At 40.8% G+C, this 19495-nt stretch overlaps 1 protein-coding gene across 2 annotated transcripts in view; it reads right to left on the bottom strand.

Annotated features, from left to right (window-relative positions):
* The window catches only part of TMC5 (transmembrane channel like 5), a 119241-nt gene that overhangs the window by 42680 nt on the left and 57066 nt on the right, over window positions 1–19495 (bottom strand). For both annotated transcript variants that reach the window (XM_030211220.1, XM_030211219.1), the window contains exons 4-9: window positions 19268–19390; window positions 15154–15255; window positions 13582–13684; window positions 11313–11403; window positions 8037–8285; window positions 3888–4039 (exon numbers count right to left, since the gene is read on the bottom strand). In XM_030211220.1, the coding sequence (XP_030067080.1) occupies window positions 3888–4039; window positions 8037–8285; window positions 11313–11403; window positions 13582–13684; window positions 15154–15255; window positions 19268–19390 (820 nt within the window). The remainder of the gene's footprint in view (window positions 1–3887; window positions 4040–8036; window positions 8286–11312; window positions 11404–13581; window positions 13685–15153; window positions 15256–19267; window positions 19391–19495) is intronic.

Here is a 19495-nt window from a genome sequence, read left to right on the forward strand (position 1 = left end):
TAATTAATGCCAATTAGTATCAATAAGTGCTTAAGTGGCAATTATCAGCGCTGATTGGCTTGTTAAGTAATTAAATTGCACATGGAAATCCAGAATACAACCGGGATTTGTGCACGCAATTTCAGTCGGTGCTATATAGAATTTGGGGGGTTTTGTCATTGAAAATCTTAATGGAATTTGTCTTACATGTACTCCACTTTCTGACCAGGCCAAAATTTTGCAAACGATTTCTTTGATTCCTAGAAAAATGTTGGGCTGCTACTACCTTGCCCCACAGTAGAGAGCAAGCAATAGTGTTGCACTGTACAGATGTAGTGTGTGATGTACAATATCAGATTGCTTTTGCTATTTTTCCTGGAAGCAGCTGGGAAAAAAAAAAAAAAAAAGAGTACTAAACTGGTATCCCACGCATAGGTACCAACTGGCAGCCCTTCACTAAAGTCAACAGAGGTGTCACTCTAGTTTTCATGTTATGTTGATACACCTCAAAGAAGCTCTGCAGAGTCCTGGTGGCTCAGTGTCTCTACACTCCAATGTCATAAAAAGGACCTAGGTTCAATTCCCCAGTTAGGTTTTCTATTCCCTTGGTCATCTGGGGCTACAGATGCCACGGAGGCAGCATTTACAACTCCAGTGAGGGAGGGAGTTGAGAGGCTCGATTATTCAGTTATGAAGAAAGTTCTAGTACATGCCCCTAGCCAAGGACAGTCACTACAATGGCAGGACTGAAAGGCCCATTACCAAAGGGTTGCCTCAAGGCAGGGGCTTAGCTACGGGTGGGCCTGGACGGGCCCAGGCCCACCCACTTTTGCTCTAGGCCCGCCCCAACCCAACAACATCGCTGCCGGGAGTGTTGCCTGCCTGAAATTCTTCTCCCCGTTGCTGCCTCGGTCCCTGCAGTATTCTTTTTTTTCGCCCGTGACCAGCAGCGCTACGATTCACAGAGGCCGCTCTGCTCCCCACTGCAGCGTCCATGCGGCCCTACGAAAACAGGAAGTGCATCAGAGAGGGCCGGATGGACGCTGCAGGGGGAAGCGGAGCGGCCTCTGTGAATTGTAGCGCTGCTGGCGACGGGCGAAAAAAAAGAATGCTGCAGGGACCGAGGCAGCAGCGGGGAGAAGAATTTCAGGCAGAAGTTCTTCGAGAGTTGCTGCACAGGGGGGTAAGAAGTGAGGGAGAAAGTTGGACATGGGATGGGAGGGAGAGATGCAGAAGAAGAGAGAGAGAGAGAGAGAAAATGTTGGACATAGAAGTAGGAGAGAGGGTGACATGTGGGAGTAGGACAGGGGCAGAAAAAAATGTTGTGCCCATCCAATTTGGGCTCAGGCCCACCCAAAATTGGCTGTCTGGCTACGCCACTGCCTCAAGGCAACCCGGGACTACCACTTGCCCAAAGCAGCCACCTGCGGTAGTTCTGCCTCGAGCATGCACCGTTTCCGGTGCTATGGAACTTTTTCAGTAATTATTAGTGCAGTGCTAAACTGACGGTAATTGGTGAGCCTGGTTGCCGCCAGGTTACTGCGGGAGCCCTTACCGCCACCTCAGTGGCATTAAGTGCTCCCCAGCATGGCCACATGGTAAAAGCAAATTTACCACATGGTCATGTCAACTTTTGCCCTTTTTTAACCCACGGCAGTAAAAAGGGCCCTGGAGTGCAGCAAAAATGGCCACCACCGCTAGCACAGGGTGTAGCTTGGTAAAAGAGCCCCTGAGTGAGTTAGAAGGGCATATATAATGGGGAAAATCTCCTGGCCCAGATGTCATTGCTGTTTTAATTGGAAATTCAATGGAAGAAGAAGAAACAGGCTTAAAAAGAAAAGATGCTCTGGAGAGATGCTTCTAGAGTGGAAGAACACGCCATTCAGTTGCAGACAGGAAGCCAAGTGTAAATTGCACTAGTATTTTGCTTATGGTTTTATTTTTCAATTTAAACATCTGCCTGATAGGGGGGACCACGTGACAAGATGGCGGCACGTTAGTTTGTGGCTTGTGTGAACTCCGGAGTTTAGCTTGCCGAAAACTCTTACCTTCTAAGAATGCCCCATACAAAGCGTACGGGAACGGTTAAGGCAGGAACCTCGATGCCCAGGCCTTCCATAGGGCAGCAAACAATGGAGAGATACGCCACAACGGCACCTACCCAGGTTTCCGGGGATAGTCCTGCAACCTCTCTGGAAGGAGACCATGAGGGTATGGGACTCAACGTCACTCTCTCTCCCCCGGAACTCGAGCCACCGCCCCAACCCGAAGGGCGCCTTCTCCAGACGGGGTTCTTGCGACCGGGATCGGGTGCACAAGGGCCCGCGGATCGAGGAATGGAGACGGTGAAACCCGATGGAGGGAAGAAGGGAGGAATCCCTACTCCTGAGCTGAGAGCTCTAGTTGTTAAACCTGGGGCGGTGACGCTGGAGAGTATTTGGGAAGCTCTCCAGCGTTTGGACATCTCAGTAGCCAATTCTACAAAAGAAATCTCATCTCTTGTGAGTAAAGTAGATTCACTTTATAACACTATGGAAAATACAAAACAAGAATTTGCTTCTCAATTGGTGGAAGTTAAACAAGAAATGAAGATTCTACAGAAATTTAATTCAACAACTGTTAAAAATAAGACTTTTATTCATCGCAAAATAGAACAGATTGAAAATTTTCACCGCAGACTAACATTACGTTTTTTGAACTTTCCAAAGTCCTTAGGGGTTAGCCCATTAGAAGCATTTAAGAAATATCTACAAGAAACTTTACATTATTCTCCTGAAATGTTTCCCCCGATAAGTAAGATCTACTATATTCAATCAAAAAAAGTGTCTGAAATTCAATCAGGATTACAAACTATTGAATCTTTAAATCAAAATAAGGACAGTTTAAATTTGTCTGAGCTTCTAGAGACTTCTATGACCGAGGATTCTGAAAGATGTACTTTATTAGTGACTTTTGTATTTGAGCAGGATTTAGAATCGGTTAAACGTTTATACTTTAGAAATGCAAAAGCCCTTTTTTTGGGCAAAAAGGTATGGATGTTCCCAGATGTGACTAAACCTACTCAAGAGCGACGGAAAGTTTTCTTAGCTCTTAGAGCTGAAACATTAGCTCTGAGGGCATCATTTTATCTTAATTACCCCTGTAAGTGTGTGGTAAAGTACCTAGGGATAAAGTACATATTCTTTCAACCTGAACATCTTAGTGAATTTGTTAAAGTTAAGAAATTGGCTACTGGTTAATATCAGCTTCTAGTCGAGAATAATGTTTAGATGGATAGGTGTGTGTTAAGCTACATATCTGCTATAAAGGTTTTTTTTTTTTCTTCTTAAGACTTCTCCTATTATTTTCCTTTCATGTGATCCCCCACTCTTGTGGTCTAAGGAAGATGAGTGAAAAAATTTTCTTTATTATTTGCATGTTATGATTTCAAAATATGTATCTGTATTGCCTACTCAAGTTTATAAATGGCTTGTAAAAAATTCTAAAATGGAAAAAAAATAAAATAAATAAACATCTGCCTGATAGGAACTGGACAGAGAATACAAACCTAACACTGAACAGATATCAAATGCTAAAAGATTTCTGATCAGCGACTGGCTCGGGTTTGAGCCAACGCCAGAAAAATGAAAGGACTGCACACTAATTCCAATCCATTCAGGTATCGCTTCAGAACATATTTATTGATTTGTTACATTTGTATCCCACATTTTCCCACCTATTTGCAGGCTCAATGTGGCTTACATAGTACCGTAAAGGCGTTGGCCAAGTCTGGAAGAGAAACAAATACATGGTGATGTTGTGGTCGATTAAGGTTCAGGCACAATGGGGATCGAAGGGAGGAGAGGTTATATAGTGTCCATTAGGAGCTTTGGTTTTGCTGTGTTATTAGGAAGACATGCCATCATTACCTGTACAATAAGATAAGAAAGCAGATCACTAGGTATAAACCAATTATAAAAATATATGCCAGCTGCATGTTGTAAGGAGCAAAGTTATCATCCTTCCTGATAGTAGAATTGGTGTAAAATCCATAGTACAGCACAGTCTCTTGAAAATAACCCTGGAAAACAAGGAGTAATGTAAAGTGTTAGAACCCTGTAATGGGAGAATATTGACAAGATTGTTGGATAAGATTCTTTTTGGGGGAGAGGGGGGTGCATCAGATATAAGGTCCAGCAGGACTTTTTCTTCTTAATACTTAATTATTAGGCATTAGGAGTGATGGCTTTTGCAATATAACAGGCCTCACCTTGAGCTAGCTGGAGATCCATGCTCAGTGGTGTGCTGGAGCAGGCTCTCACAGGCTCGCAAGAGCCGGTTGTTAAGTTTTTAAGAATTTTGGGAGCCGGTTGTTAAAGTAGGGCCCTCCATGGCTACTTTAACAACTGGCTCTCAAAATGTGGGCTTGGGCCTCCTGCTGAATTATCTTTTACTTTGCTGGTGGGGATGCTGAGCCCTGCCAACCAAGTAAATAGACTACTTCTGCTCCTTGCTCCTTGTCTGGGCAGCAGGCTGGGACTTCTCGAGCATGTGAGAGAAGTTCCAGCATGCTGCTCAGAGCAAGACGTTGGGAGTGGTGGCAGTCCATTTATTGGCTGCCAGCAAAGGTATGCCTAGCGTGCCCGCAGGAAAGGAGGGAGGAGAGAGAGGCAAGTGTTGCTCCACCCCCCCCCCCCCCCCCGGCCACCCCTGGCCCTTCCAACTGCAGAGCTGGCTACGTCCGGAGAAAGAGCCTGTTGTTAAAAATTTACCAGCACACCCCTGTCCATGCTGTACAGTTAAATTTAATAATATGCTGATGATGGAACTGTGGGGCTGACGTTCAAAACTACCCAATGCTCAGAGGGCTCAAGTGCTGGAGTTAACATGTTTGCCAAAGATGGCTGCAAATTGTATTGAAATGTATTTAGATGGATATAAATGGAGGTCAATAGTGTTCCTTCCCAATGCTCAAACAGAAGCATTGCAATTACCAGAAGCAAATAATGGCCTTTAATACCGAAATCCTACTGCTAGTTCAGGGGTAGCGTTAAAGGTTTCAGGAGAAGAATTCTTGTCAATTTGTCACATTAAACTGTAGGTTTTGTCCTCCTTTGCAAGTGGAAGGAAGCCTGTGCAAGTTTTTAAGTGCTAATAGTGAGAAACAAAGTGTGCAAGTCCAAGGTGAACTGAAAGTGGAAGCGCACATCAGCACCTGTTCTTCTGCGCTTAAATATGAGCCTTCCAAAAATTTAAGTGCAAACAATTTTTGAAAGGCTCATATTTAAAGATGCAGAAGAACAGAGCTGATGTGCACTTCCACTTCCGGTTTCATCTGGACACGTGTACAAAACTCACGCTTACTGCAAAACCTTTGTGTGTATGTGCCGGGCATGCTTCTCCCCCTACTTTTGGTTTAACAGTGTGAATTAACAACTCATATCATTTGCATATTGATTCCTTTGAGCATCCTGAGCTATTTAATGGCAGTGTTGTTGCGTTGTGGGCTGTAACGTCCAGCTCTGAGTATCGACCCGTACATTATTCTGTATGTGTTTACGGCAGAGGTGTCATCATAGACTCTGTACTCTTTAGGAGATGGGAAATCAGTGGTTCCAAGTATGAAAGAAGTGAGTCTATAGTATGAGATAGATCTGCATACAACTGAGGCAGTACATGTGCAATTTTTGGTGACCTTTACAGAATCAGGGGGACTATGACTTCTTTTGTAGTTCTTGCTAAAAACATGTTCAGGGCCGGTCTTAGGCCGAGGTGGCCGCCCAGGGCCTCGCGCTTAAGGGGGCTCCACGCGACGCGCCTCAGTCAGTCTCCTCCGCTCCATCTCGGCACTCCGGTATATAAATTTACCTCGCTCCGATGACACAGCAGCTGCGCAGCGTCAGTGAAAGCGCTGCCCAACATCTCTAACCTTCCCTTCGCTCGTTCATTCCCTCTCAGTGTCCCGCCCTCAAGGAAATGATGTCAGAAGAAGGCGGGGTACTGAGGGAATGAACGAGCGAAGGGAAGGCTGGTGGAGAGACATCAGACAGCGCTTTCACTGACGCTGCGCAGCTGCTGAAACGGAGGTAAATTTAAATACTAGAAGATTTGAACTAGAGAAGAGGGCGGGCAGGTGGACATGGGAGCGGGAGGGATGGGGAGAGAGGAGCATTGATCGATGAACATGGATGGGAGGGCAGGGCCCAGGGAGAGAGGATTAATTGCTGGACAAAAAGAACATGTTTTTAGCAAGAACTACAAAAGAAGTCATAATCCCCTGATTCTGTAAAGGTCACTAAAAATTGGACATGCAGATTTAGGCATGGTGCCAATTTGTGCACACAATTGATAAGATAATGAGCCAATTAGTGCCAATAATTGGATTTTTAACAAGCAATGACACTAATTAGATTTAATTGGGTGTTATGTGTGTAAAGATAGGCACCTGATCTGTGCCAAATATTTATGTGTGGCCTGAAAAAGGGGACACAGAAAGAGGATAGTCATGGGCATTTCAGGATGGACCAGCAGCGTGGTTTTGAGTTATGCATGTAATTACAGAATAAGGATGCTCCTCATGTAAATTTAGGTATGGGCATTTGCTCCATGTTTTCATTGGTGTAAATGCCCATGCCTAAATTTACACACGGCCATAACGTTTAAGAGTTATTCTATAAACCGTGCCAAAATTTAGGTGTGGCTTATAGAATAACATTTATGTGGGGGGGGGGGGGGGGTTCAGCGCCGATTTTTTAGGCGACATTTACTGAATCTGTCCCAATATGCTAAAGGAAATTAAAAATTTTGTTTAATCTACTTATATCACCAGGTGATATGACTTACTGATGAACTCATTTATGGGACTCAGAATAAAATTATTTCACATCTTAATTTCTGTCATTTCCTAATACCATACCATATTAGTTTATACCACCAAAAATGTCACAGGACCCCACAGTCATCCACAAAGAAAAGATATTCAACATAAAGGAATCTTTCACTTGCTCATCTTCCAATGTGGTATATATCATTCAATGTAAAAAATGTAACGAAGGATGTTATATTGGAGAAACAGGCCAGATGCTTAAGACAAGATTCAATTTACATAGACATCACATGAACAATACTGGTGCCAGTAGGGCTCCCACCCCTGTTGGTCAGCATTTTACAGGACCAGGACACTGTACCAGTGATTTCACAGTGAGAATCCTGAAAGGTAACTTTAAAACCATACAAGAACGTAAGACCTTTGAAGTCAGAATGATTGAATATTTTAACACCCAACAGAAAGGACTTAACAAGGATCTGGGTTTCCTAGCACATTATAATTATAAACCATAAAGCTGTAATTCTCTGTTGATCACCCCTCCCTTCACCTTTCCACACCCATTCTGTTAGAATATCAATAATATGCTTTGATGTCCCTATGCATACCTCCTATCCACCCCCACCCTCCCACCCTGTCAGACTGTCATAGTAATGCTTGAATGTTTTCACTTATATACACTGTCAGCTAGCACATTTGCTTATTTCTGATCTGACGAAGAAGGGCAACCTTCGAAAGCTAATCAAGAAATGTATTAAGTTATGTCCAATAAAAAAGGTATCATCTTATTTTCTTTTCCATGTTTTATTTTGTTTGATTTCTATTGATAACCTTAAGAATGGACTAACACGGCTACCACACTCCTCTACCACCAAAAACAATGAACTGCTTTACTTTTGGAAAAGTATCTGTTTTACTTTCCCAAATGTAAACCTACTTTTCTCAGATGATACTCTTGCAAACTTCCAGTGTTGCATTTATATTCACTAATTCCTGTTGAAGATATGGTATATGGCTTAGACATGGAGGCATATTTTCAAAGCACTTTGGGAGGCTAAGTTCCATAGGTTTCTATGGAACTTTGGGAGGCTAAGTGCTTTGAAAATGAGCCTGATAGTGAAAACTTTGACCTCATGTACCTTGACCATGACTATAATGGATGCAATCAGATGAAAAAGAAGAAAAAAAAAAATATTTGTTTAACTTTAAAAAGGTGGATCTTCTATTTTATTCCACTTTTAAATGTACTTACAGAACCAGTGAGAAGTTCCAGTCCAGTGAATGAAAGATTGTTTGGTCTTAAGTCCACAAACTGAGGGATTGTTATGAAGCTGAAGTTAATGATGAAGGAAAAAATATTAAAGGCCAGCAGCCACCTCAGGAAAATGAAATATGAAAGAATGCTTGTTCCAAACTTGCCACCAATGACTTTCAGAGTTTTCTGCCAAAGCTGCAGTGCTTGCTTTATTTCAGAAAGAGTTTCCTTAAATCGCCGGAAGGACTATCACAAGAAGAATAAAAAAAAGAAAGGTTTCTTTTCTTTGTTTTCACTTAGAATTCTTATTGTTCATTTTCCATATATACAGAACAAAACTTCTTACATAGTATTTATTTTTTTATTTATTACATTTGTACCCCGCTCTTTCCCACATACAGCAGGTCCAGTGCGGCTTACATAGTAAAAGAAAGCATCTTACATGGTAAAGAATACAGTAAAAACAAGGAAATGTAGGAACAGTGTGGAGGAGTGGCCTAGTGGTTAGGGTGGTGGACTTTGGTCCTGAGGAACTGAGTTCGATTCCCGGCACAGGCAGCTCCTTGTGACTCTGGGCAAGCCACTTAACCCTCCACTGCCCGCCGCATTGAGCCTGCCATGAGTGGGAAAGCGCGGGGTACAAATGTAACAAAAATACAAAAATAAATAAAAAAAAATAAATTGTGAGGATCATAACTACTTAAATTATGAAAGGCATTACAAAGGACATGTGAAAAGAACGTAATGAACTAGAATAGGGAAGGTAGACAAGGATATGATAGGAGAATGGGAGAGAAATGGTAAAGGATGGAGGGAAGAAAATGAGGGATTGAGTATAACATTGGGGGTCAGAGTAATATATGTAATGCCAAGAACACTGACACAATTTCTCCAACATACCACCGACCAGAACATAGGAATAAGGAATTGAACAGACAAATGATTGTTGTTATAGGGATAATGCCACTTTACGGAAATTTTATGAGTGTGTTTTTAAAAGCAGGTTAGCACTAAAGTGGGGCAATCTGAGTTTATTCAATCAAAGGTTTGAATGTTGATGTTACCCTATTACCTAATCAGAAGCAAATAATTTAGCTGACTGCTTCTTTATCCAACTACCAAAACAGTAATGCTTCATTGTAAACACTGCGTTCAGTCTTACATACTTCAAAAAGTTATATATGTTTATATATGAAAAACAAGAAGGAAAAGCCTCAGACTTGTGATGGGTGACTTTACACTTTTCTACCCATTCATGTATCCATCACAGGCATAAAGATCTTCCAACCTCCCTACTTTTATTCAACTTTATATTTAATTAGAATGTTCCAAAAATCTTTCATTTAAATTGTACTTAGCTTTTCTGCTTAGTTTCATGGTAAGCAGAGAAGCTAAGTAAAATTTAAGGTACAACAATTTTTATTGATGATAACATATATTACTAGCACCTGTAATCATACAGAGGTAAGTAAAAAGCAAGCACATGGTAACAGCAGTATTATCCATCATCAAACTTTGAACAATTCATATCTCCCCCCTACCCTCTACTCAACCCCTTCCTATATTCAACTAAAAGTCGAGATAAGAAGTAAGAGTGAACTGAACCAAAAAAGTCCCAACATGGTCATATATCAAGAAATCAAATGCACTTTTACAATTTAAATGAAATGTTTTTGGAACATGTTAATTAAAAATAAAGTTTGAGTGAAAGTAGGGAGGTTGGAAGGTTTTTATGCCTGTGATGGATACATGAACAGGTACAAAAGTATAAAGGCGCTCGTCAGACGTCTGAGGCTTTTCCTTCCTATTTTTCTTAGAAACATAATGGCAGATATGGGCCAAATGGCCGGCCCATCCAGTCTGCCCATCCTCAGTAACCACTAATTCCTTTTCCTAAGAGATTCCACGTACCTGTCCCACGCTTTCTTAAATTCTGACACAGTCCTCGTCTCCACAACCTCCACCACCCTCTCTGTGAAAGAGTATTTTCTCAGATTCCTCCTAAGCCTATTTCCTCTTAACTTCATGCCATGCCCTCTCATTCCAGAAGTTTCCTTCATTTGAAAAAGGGTCACCTCCTGTACATTAACACCACTGAGGTATTTAAACATCTCTATCATATCCCCTCTCTCCCATTGCTCTTTGCTTATCCTAGAAATAAGCAGCAGATTTTCGGAAGTCTATCTTATTAATGGGTTATGGACTTTTCTTTTAGGAAATTATCCAATCCTTTTTTAAACCCTGCTAAGCTAGCTACTTTTACCACATTGTTTGGCAATGAATTCCAGAGTTTAATTACACGTTAAGTGAAGAAATATTTTTTCTGATTTGTTTTAAATTTACTACTTTGTAGCTTCATTGCATGCCCTCTAGTCCTAGTATTTTAGGAAAGATTCAATAAGCGATTCACATCTACCCGTTCCACTCCACTCATTATTTCATAGACCTCTATCATATCTCCCCTCAGCCGTCTTTTCTTTAAGCTGAGGAGTCTTAGCCACTTTAGCCTTTCCTTATAGGGAAGTCGTTCCATCTTCATTATCATTTTCATCGCCCTTCTCTGTACCTGTTCTAATTCCACTATATCTTTTTAAAGATGCCGTGACCAGAACTGCACATAGTATTCGAGGTGCAGTCGCACCATAGAGAGATACAAAGGCATTATAAAGTTCTCATTTTTGTTTTCCATTCGTTTCCTAATAGTGCCTAACATTCATTTGCTTTCTTAGCCACCGCCACACACTGAGCAGAGGGTTTCAACGTATAAATACATATAACATTTTGGAGTATGCAAGACTGAACATAGTGTTTATAGTGAAGTACTACTGTTTTGGTGGTTATTTTGCACCTCACTTCCTTTTTGTTGTTGTAGGTTTGCTTATATTTACCTAAGCGAGCCATATTATTTTACATTGTACTCAATAAGGGCACTTTTATTAGCAATGTGGACATGCAGAGTAGCATTTTCTCCCAAATTCTATAAATGGCATCCGAATTTGGGTGCCCATAATTGCACATGATCCTGAGATCCACGTACAAATAAGTTAGTTAAGAAGCTGTTAACCATCAATAATTGGCTGTTAACCATCAAATATTGTCATTAATAGGTCACTAATTTTGATTTGCGCACGGATCTGGTTGCGCGCAATTCTATAAATATCTGCACCGAAATCCTCTTGCGTGCAACCCAAAAGCTTCCTATATTGCTTCCACAATGAAACAACCACAATCTTTAGTATGTTGTGTGGAAGAAAAGGAGGCACATCAGCTTACCACAGTAGTATTTTTCAGACAGTCTGCACAGCAACCCGTTTGAGTAGCCCAAGTTTTAGATTCCTTCTTTACCATCAGTTGCACCGTATTCCTAACGCAAAACAGAGCAGAAAAAATACCCATTTTAACTACAAAAAGAAATCAAATTCAGCAGACTACTGAAAATATGACACTTCATCGTATCTTTAGATAGGATCAACCCATCTAATACCCTAAACCTTCACAGAATAAGCAAGCCTATATATATGGCTTGGTAGTGTTTTCATATTTTATGTATTTACATGTTTTTTGATGTTTTCATATTATTCTGTAAATCGTGGGCAATGGATCATTTTTGGTTAGAGAGGCCAAAATTTTTTTTCCCTGAAATAATAATATAGGAAGGGCTAAGGTCATGGTAAAAAGATTATGGGGCCCTTTCACTAAAGCTTAGCACACACTAATTAGCATGCACTAAATGCTAAGACGCTCATAGGTATAAAATGGACTTCTTAGTATTTAGCGTGCATGCATGCTAAGGTTTAGTAAAAGAAACCTTACATTTTTATTGGATAATATTTTTATTGTACTTTGTGATCCGCTCTGTACCTAATGGAAACATAGTAGATGATGACAGCAGATAAAGACCTGTATGGTCTATCCAGTCTACCCAACAAGATACTCATTACATAAGGTATGATGTGATACTTCATATGTATACCTGATCTTGATTTGTTCTTGCCATTTTCAGGGCACAGACCATAGAAGTCTTCTCAGCAAGGTCCTTGTTCTAAAACTTCAGAAGTTGAAGCTTCACTCCAACCCATCTAAATCATTTCAGTCACGATCAGGGCACAGATGTAGAAGTCTGCCCAGCACTGGCTTTGCTTCCCAATTACCGGCGTTACCATCTAATCTCCACTAAGGGGTCCTTTTACTAAGTAGTAAAAGACACCCTCAGTGAGATATTTGATGGCAACATAAGCGTTGTATGTAACTCTATAGGTAAGCCAGTTGTTTAAAATGCAGGACATTTAAATCCTAATGGAGGGGTTTAGTATCCACTGTTCCAGTCTCCTTTAGCTTGACTGTACTGCTCTTTTCAACTGATAACTCATGTCTAGACAAATGGGCTATCACATAGCCCTGATCAAATTGCAGACTGGTGTTGATGGTACCACGAAAAAACATCTCAGAGCAATTCCTGTGAGCGATTCTTTTCCCAGTTTACAGGCATATCTACTAATCTATGCTAAGGTTTTGTACCTAACGTGTATTAACCACTGAAGTTAAGGTGTGTTAGGTGGAAAACCTCTATGTTAACTGTTGGGCATTCCCACCTCTTTGGAGAAGGCAGCCATATAGTTAATGCAAAGAAATACTGTGTGCTTATCGGCATGGCCAATGATGTGGATGCTGTTACCTAGAACCTTGGAGGTGTAGCCACTGATCACTCTAAGCTGAGCAGGAGCCCTCCACCTACAGTACTGCCAATAGGTGGTGCTGTTTCACTATCACATTTTCAGTAGCGAGGGACGGGCAAACTCTGCAGGACTCTAGGGAACCTGCCTGTCTCTAGTAATTGAAAACACAATACTGAAACACCACACCCCACTGGCAGCAATGCACTTGGAGGACTTCCGCTCAGCTTAGAGGGCACAGTGGGTGTCGCTAAGTTGGCAGTTAGTGGGTAATTCAATAACAGTGCTTCTGTATATCAGCATGACTGGGTTGTGATAGCATGAGCAGAGTTGAGAACAGAGTCTTGACAGACAATGCCAGACCATAGCATAAAAGTAAAACAAAAGAGGTTGAAATTCAAAAGCAATCAGTGGCGTTCCTAGGGTGGCTGACACCCAGGGCAGATTGCCGATATGCCCCCCCCCCTGGGTGCAGCGTCCCACCCCCACCCCTGGTGAAAGGCAACCTCCCCCCCTCCCGCGCGAAAGGACACACCTCCCTCCCCCCCCAGTGAAAGGACACCCCCCGGGTGCATTTTTACCTGCTGAGGGGGTGCCGCGCGCCTGTCTGCTTCGCTTGTTCCATGTTCCCTCTGCCCCGGAACAGGAAGTAACCTGTTCTGGGGCAGAGGGAGCACGGAACGAGCAGACAGGCGCGCGGCACCCCCCCCCCCAGTGGCATGCACCCGGGGCAGACCGCACCCACCGCCCCCCCCCCCCAGGAACGCCACTGAAAGCAATTTAACTGGCCAGAAATGGCTCCTAACGCAGCTTTTTTAAAAGGCCCCTTAAGGACTAGTCACAAAAAGGTAGGCATTAAGACTACTCACCTGATCTCTTGTTTCTCTCTTAACACTAGAGGAAGCTTTTTGATTGCTTTATTTCTCTCACGATTGGACATAGCTGTAAGTTTTTTTATTAAGGCATATTTTTCTGTAAGAGAAACAGAAAAGGTTCTCTCATACCATATGCAATGACTTTGTTCTTTTGTGTGGACAAAGGTGGGGGGCTTGTATTTACAGTGGCTATTCTCATTATTCTTACTCCATGCACATGAGAAAATATTGTGAGTAAGAAAAAAAAAAGAGTTGCAGAGTTTCAGAAACAGAACAGCCATGGATATACTGGTGGGAACAAATCTTCCCCATTTATTCTTTATCTGATCATCCCCCACCCCTGCACTTTGTGGAGTTATACAGAGTAAAGTCCATCATTTACTTGCTATTAGTCCTAGAATATTTGCTTCCCCCCCCCCACCCTTTTTTTTGCCACCCCTATTATACAGACCTAAATTTCTTGCTTTAAGATCTGGTTTGCAGAGATGTACAGTAGAACAACAATGCCAATGACTTACATCTCTCACCTCTTCATAGTGGCCACATTTTTCTTTTCTTTTTTTTCATTTTGGTTAACATCATTTTATTTTGTTGGCTGAACTGAGAGGTTCTCCAAGAAGAACTATTTTTTCACTGGGAGACCATATAGTATCAATGGGCTAAACCAGGGGTTTTCAACCTTGTTCTCGGGGCATACCCAGCCAATCGGGGTTTTCAGGATATGCACACATGAGGACATTACAGCAGGCCACCTCAGCATGTCCTGCAGTAAGTGCTAACGCTTACCACAATTTATTTTTATTTTTGTTACATTTGTACCCCGCACTTTCCCACTCATGGCAGGCTCAATGCGGCTTACATGGGGCAATGGAGGGTTAAGTGACTTGCCCAGAGTCACAAGGAGTTGCCTGTGCCTGAAGTGGGAATTGAACTCAGTTCCTCAGTTCCCCAGCACCAAAGTCCACCACCCTAACCATTAGGCCACTCCTCCACTGTTGCTACTATTTGAGATTCTACATGGAATGTTGCTATTCCACTAGCAACATTCCATGTAGAAGTCGGCCCTTGCAGATCACCAATGTGGCCGCGCAGGCTTCTGCTTCTGTGAGTCTGACGTCCTGCACGTACGTGCAGTGCAGGACGTCAGACTCACAGAAACAGAAGCCTGCGCAGCCTTCTACATGGAATGTTGCTAGTGGAATAGCAACATTCCATGTAGAATCTCCAATAGTAGCAACATTCCATGTAGAATCTCCAATAGTATCTATTTTATTTTTGTTACATTTGTACCCTGCGCTTTCCCACTCATGGCAGGCTCAATGCGGCTTACATGGGGCAATGGAGGGTTAAGTGACTTGCCCAGAGTCACAAGGAGCTGCCTGTGCCTGAAGTGGGAATCGAACTCAGTTCCTCAGCACCAACGTCCACCACCCTAACCACTAGGCCACTAGCTTTCCATTGAATGAGCAAAATTATACTTATCTTTCACTGTGATACAGTTGGATGATTGTAAAATTTACACTGGAAATGTACCAAGTAAAAGATTAAAAAAAAATGGAAACTCACCTTCTTTATTCACTCTTTCCATTACAATGTCATGTTCAGTACTGATAAGGTTGAATGGGAGGGTACTGTGATACATCTGTTTCTGTGACAGGCTTCTGATTGCTAGAAAACCAGAATACATTTCTTTTTTAATCTGTTGGGCTGTGCATATAGAAAACAACACATGAAGGGTTTCATTGCTAAGCTGTGGTAGAAAGTGGCAGTGCCCTTACACGTGTTTTTCTCACTTGCTAAGGCCATTTTTACCACAGCTGCCAAATTGCTCATGTTCTATTTTTTCTTTTAATGGCCATGCACTAATGTTGCCATTAGCAGGTGGCCATTAAAAAATATATCACTCTTCTCTCTTACGTTGATGACTTTGCTTCTCTCTGCTCCAAATGCTGACTCCTGTATGTATTATACTCATAAGCTGCTTGATGCCTTACAGGACTGTGGTTATAAGATCAATCCAAAGAAGGCCCAAATTTGTCCACGTAAAGTTTCAGGAGAAACACATGAGGAACTGAAGCTATGCGGCCCATAAATGTCAGACAAAAATTCATTTAACCCTGATGGTGAGTGAGACTGAGGACCCTCCAAAGGAGGAGATGTTTTTCAACAAATATGTGGTTTAGGGAAGAAGGAGCCAGGTGTTTCATGCAATTTGTTTGCTGTTACTGCATGAAGGGATCACAAGTATGGGATAAGGGAATAGCCAAGAGCACAAAGTGTGCATGTGAATTGGAACACGAGAGTCTGGTAAAATACAGGAAACACCTTTTTGTATAATGAGAAAGAGTAGCAGAATATAACCTTACTACTACTACTATTAAACATTTCTATAGCGCTACTAGACTTACGCAGCGCTGTACAAATTAACATGAAAAGACAGTCCCTGCTCAACAGAGCTTACAATCTAAATTGGACAGACGAACAGACAGCTAGGGGTGGGGAAATTGCAGTGGTAGGGGTGATAAGTGAGGGTGTTGAGTAAGAGAGTCATGGTTAGGAGTCCAAAGCAGTAGCAAAGAGGTGGGCTTTAAGCCTAGACTTGAAGACAGCCAGAGACTGAGCCTGACGTACTGGCTCAGGGAGTCTATTCCAGGCATAGGGAGCAGCGAGATAGAAGGAACGGAGCCGGGAGTTAGCAGTGGGGGAGAAGGGGGATGACAGGAGACATTTACCCAACGAACGGAATTCGCGGGGAGGAGTGTAGGGAGAGATGAGAGCAGAAAGGTACTGAGGAGCTGCGGAGTGGATGCACTTGTAGGTCAAAAGGAGAAGTTTGAACAGTATGCGGAAGCGGAGAGGGAGCCAGTGAAGCGACTTGAGGAGAGGGCTAACGTGAGTATAGCGACTCTGGCGGAATATAAGACGCGCAGCAGAGTTTTGGACAGATTGAAGAGGAGATAGATGGCTGAGCGGGAGACCAGCGAGAAGCAAATTGCAGTAGTCTAGGCGAGAGGTGATAAGGGTGTGGATAAGGGTTTTGGTAGCGTCCTCAGAGAGGAAAGGGCGAATTTTGTTAATATTATAGAGAAAAAAAACGACAGGTTTTGGCAATCTGCTGAATATGAGCAGAGAAGGAGAGAGCGGAGTCAAAGATGACTCCAAGGTTGCGCGCAGACGGGACAGGGAGGATGTATAATGAAGAAAACAGGAAATACCCTTTTATGAATAATTAGAATACGAGAAATCACATGATTTAGAAGAAATGAAACTTATAACAGTATATAAGTGCAGAATGAGAAAGCCTAGCTGAGCAGGTTTTGCAATATCAGCTGGATTGTCTTGCTTACTGGGTTATCAAAACTGCTCCAGATGGAACAATCACTTTTGTCCTGACCTAGAGAAATACCAATAAAAATTTTGCTTGCTGCGTCTATCTAAGTCTGATTGTCTCTCTTATTGCAACCAAAGAGATTTTTCTCTAAGGCTGAAGGGATTACACTGGTAATCAGGGTAAATCAATCAGCAACAGGATGGCCCTATCATACTTAATGTGGCAAAAAATCATTTTGGCAGCAGTGCTCTGTAAGAAGTTGTAGTCTGTATCTAGCTGTTTTTTTTTTTTAAGGAAGACCAATATAAACCGAATTACAATAATCAAACTTTGCCAATATGTAAGATTGTACCACCAGTGCAAAATGTTTAGTATCAAAATAAGACCGAATAGTCCTCAATGGTCTTTGTTTAAAAAAAACATCTTTTTCATCAGATTACTAATTTGCGGCTCAAACGATAAAGTAGAGTCAAATACAATCTCTAAAACTCGAGATAACTGAGACATTGGTATCAACTGAGATGAATCACGGAATTGTAATAGGAATAGTGCACAAGGTATTATTGCTGAACCACAAAATCTTAGTCTTATCAGCATTAAGCATCAGCATCTGTTTTGTAGATCATAATTTTAAGGTTGTAGATATATGATGACACTGCAGAACAAGTCAGATCAAAACTGACAAGCCAAATAGAAATGTCATCAGCATAACAGGACTGCAACTGTATTCCATGGCAATCATAGTGTCCAACTGGACCTTAACAATCAATCCATACCAATAATCCTCTGGTCTGAACTCCAGAGAGAGTGAGAGTGACCAAGTTAAAAACCCATACATCGAATAGAAGCTTTTTTTTTTTAATGAAAGCTGTACAGCAGAAGTATCCAACAGCAGATACTGTCTGTCACTTGGTTCATATACTCAAATTAAAAATAAATCACTGAAATAAAAAAAAAAACACACACACACACAACAACAAAAAAACTTACAAATGCTGAAAGACCTGAAATGACATATAGGACTAGATTCTATAAATGGTGCTGAAAAAAACTGGCACAGAAAAAACACACACTTAGAACTATTCTATAACCCACCCCTAATGTTAGGTGTAGTTTATAGAATACATGCAGTACCTGCAATTTATAAGTATTACACACAAATTTTCATTTTATTGATATATGTTTGTTTTATTTTTTGACTATTCACTCATCATTTTGCAGATTTTATTAATGATTTACTCATTATCTTACATTTGTTATTTCTATTTTCAATTACCAATTTTTATTTTTTAATTATTTATTTTTTATTTTTAATCACCATTCTCATGTTCTATTATTTATTATATTTTTGTTTATTGTTTATTATTTTTATTTTTCCTTTTTATTTTATTCTTTTATTTTGTAATATTTTCATATTCATATATTTCCATATTTCCTGTTTTTTTAGTTGTTCTCTTTCATAAAGATACAGACTAGGTATGTGTTCTTTCATTATTTGATTTTATTATATATTTCGAAATGATATTTCATAGTTACATTTATATGATTGCACCTGTGCCCTTTCTTTGTTGGTAATACATTTTATATATATTTTCCATATATTTTCATGTTATTTCTTATGTTAAAAATGTTTTAATTCAATTGATTATTATACAAATATGTTTTAAATGTTTGTTTTTATTCATCTTTATAATTTGTAAGAGACTCTCAATATTCATGTCTATGTTTTACATATATTTTATAATTCATGCTTGGTTTATTTTTTTTAATTGTTAATTTTTGATATTTTATATCATATAATTGTTTTTTATGATGTTCAGATTTTATAATTTGATATGTTTGTTTATTATAGCCCCTGACGCAGCCCTACTTGGGACGAAACACGGCCTGTGTCGGGCAATTGTCACATATACAGTATCTTCAATAAAATATTTTTGATGTTACACTGACCTGCTGGCTCATTCTCCACATTGGATTTTGCAGATCGTTTGCCTTGCTGTTTTCTAGGACCCACACCCCCTTTGAGAACCACAAATTTCAATTTACGTGCCCCACTGTACAGAATAAGTTTAGAAAGTTGCGCATGTTAATTCTAACTGGTGTCAATTAATGCCGACAATTGCTTGTTAAACAATTAAGCTAACAATTTAGCTTGTTAAACAATTAAGTTGCATTGCAATTTGGTCGCACTGCCAAATTTATGCATACAGCTTTAGTCACCATATATCCGGGGGATACCGTACTATAGTTGAAAATGGCCGCACACAGGGCACCCAAAGAACTCCCAAGGAACTTTTTTTTTTTACTGTATTAATTGCATTGTATATTTTAGTTTATAAAAACTCTTACATCCTTTTGAGTTTCCATCTCCTCCAGCTGAGAAAGAATCACTATATCTATCCTGGGAATGACTGATGAAGGAAGGTTTGTCCACAAAGTCTCGTTCATTTTCATTTTCAAAGCCAAGATTACCTAGGAAATAAATAAATAAATACATGAATTGTGAGACTGACATACAGAATTGTATGCAAAAAGTTTCACATTATTCTGTGGAAGATGAGCCCGGATTATGCAGTG

Source organism: Microcaecilia unicolor, chromosome 8 (genome assembly GCF_901765095.1).
Source record: "Microcaecilia unicolor chromosome 8, aMicUni1.1, whole genome shotgun sequence".
In the NCBI taxonomy this organism is placed as follows: Eukaryota; Metazoa; Chordata; class Amphibia; order Gymnophiona; family Siphonopidae; genus Microcaecilia; species Microcaecilia unicolor.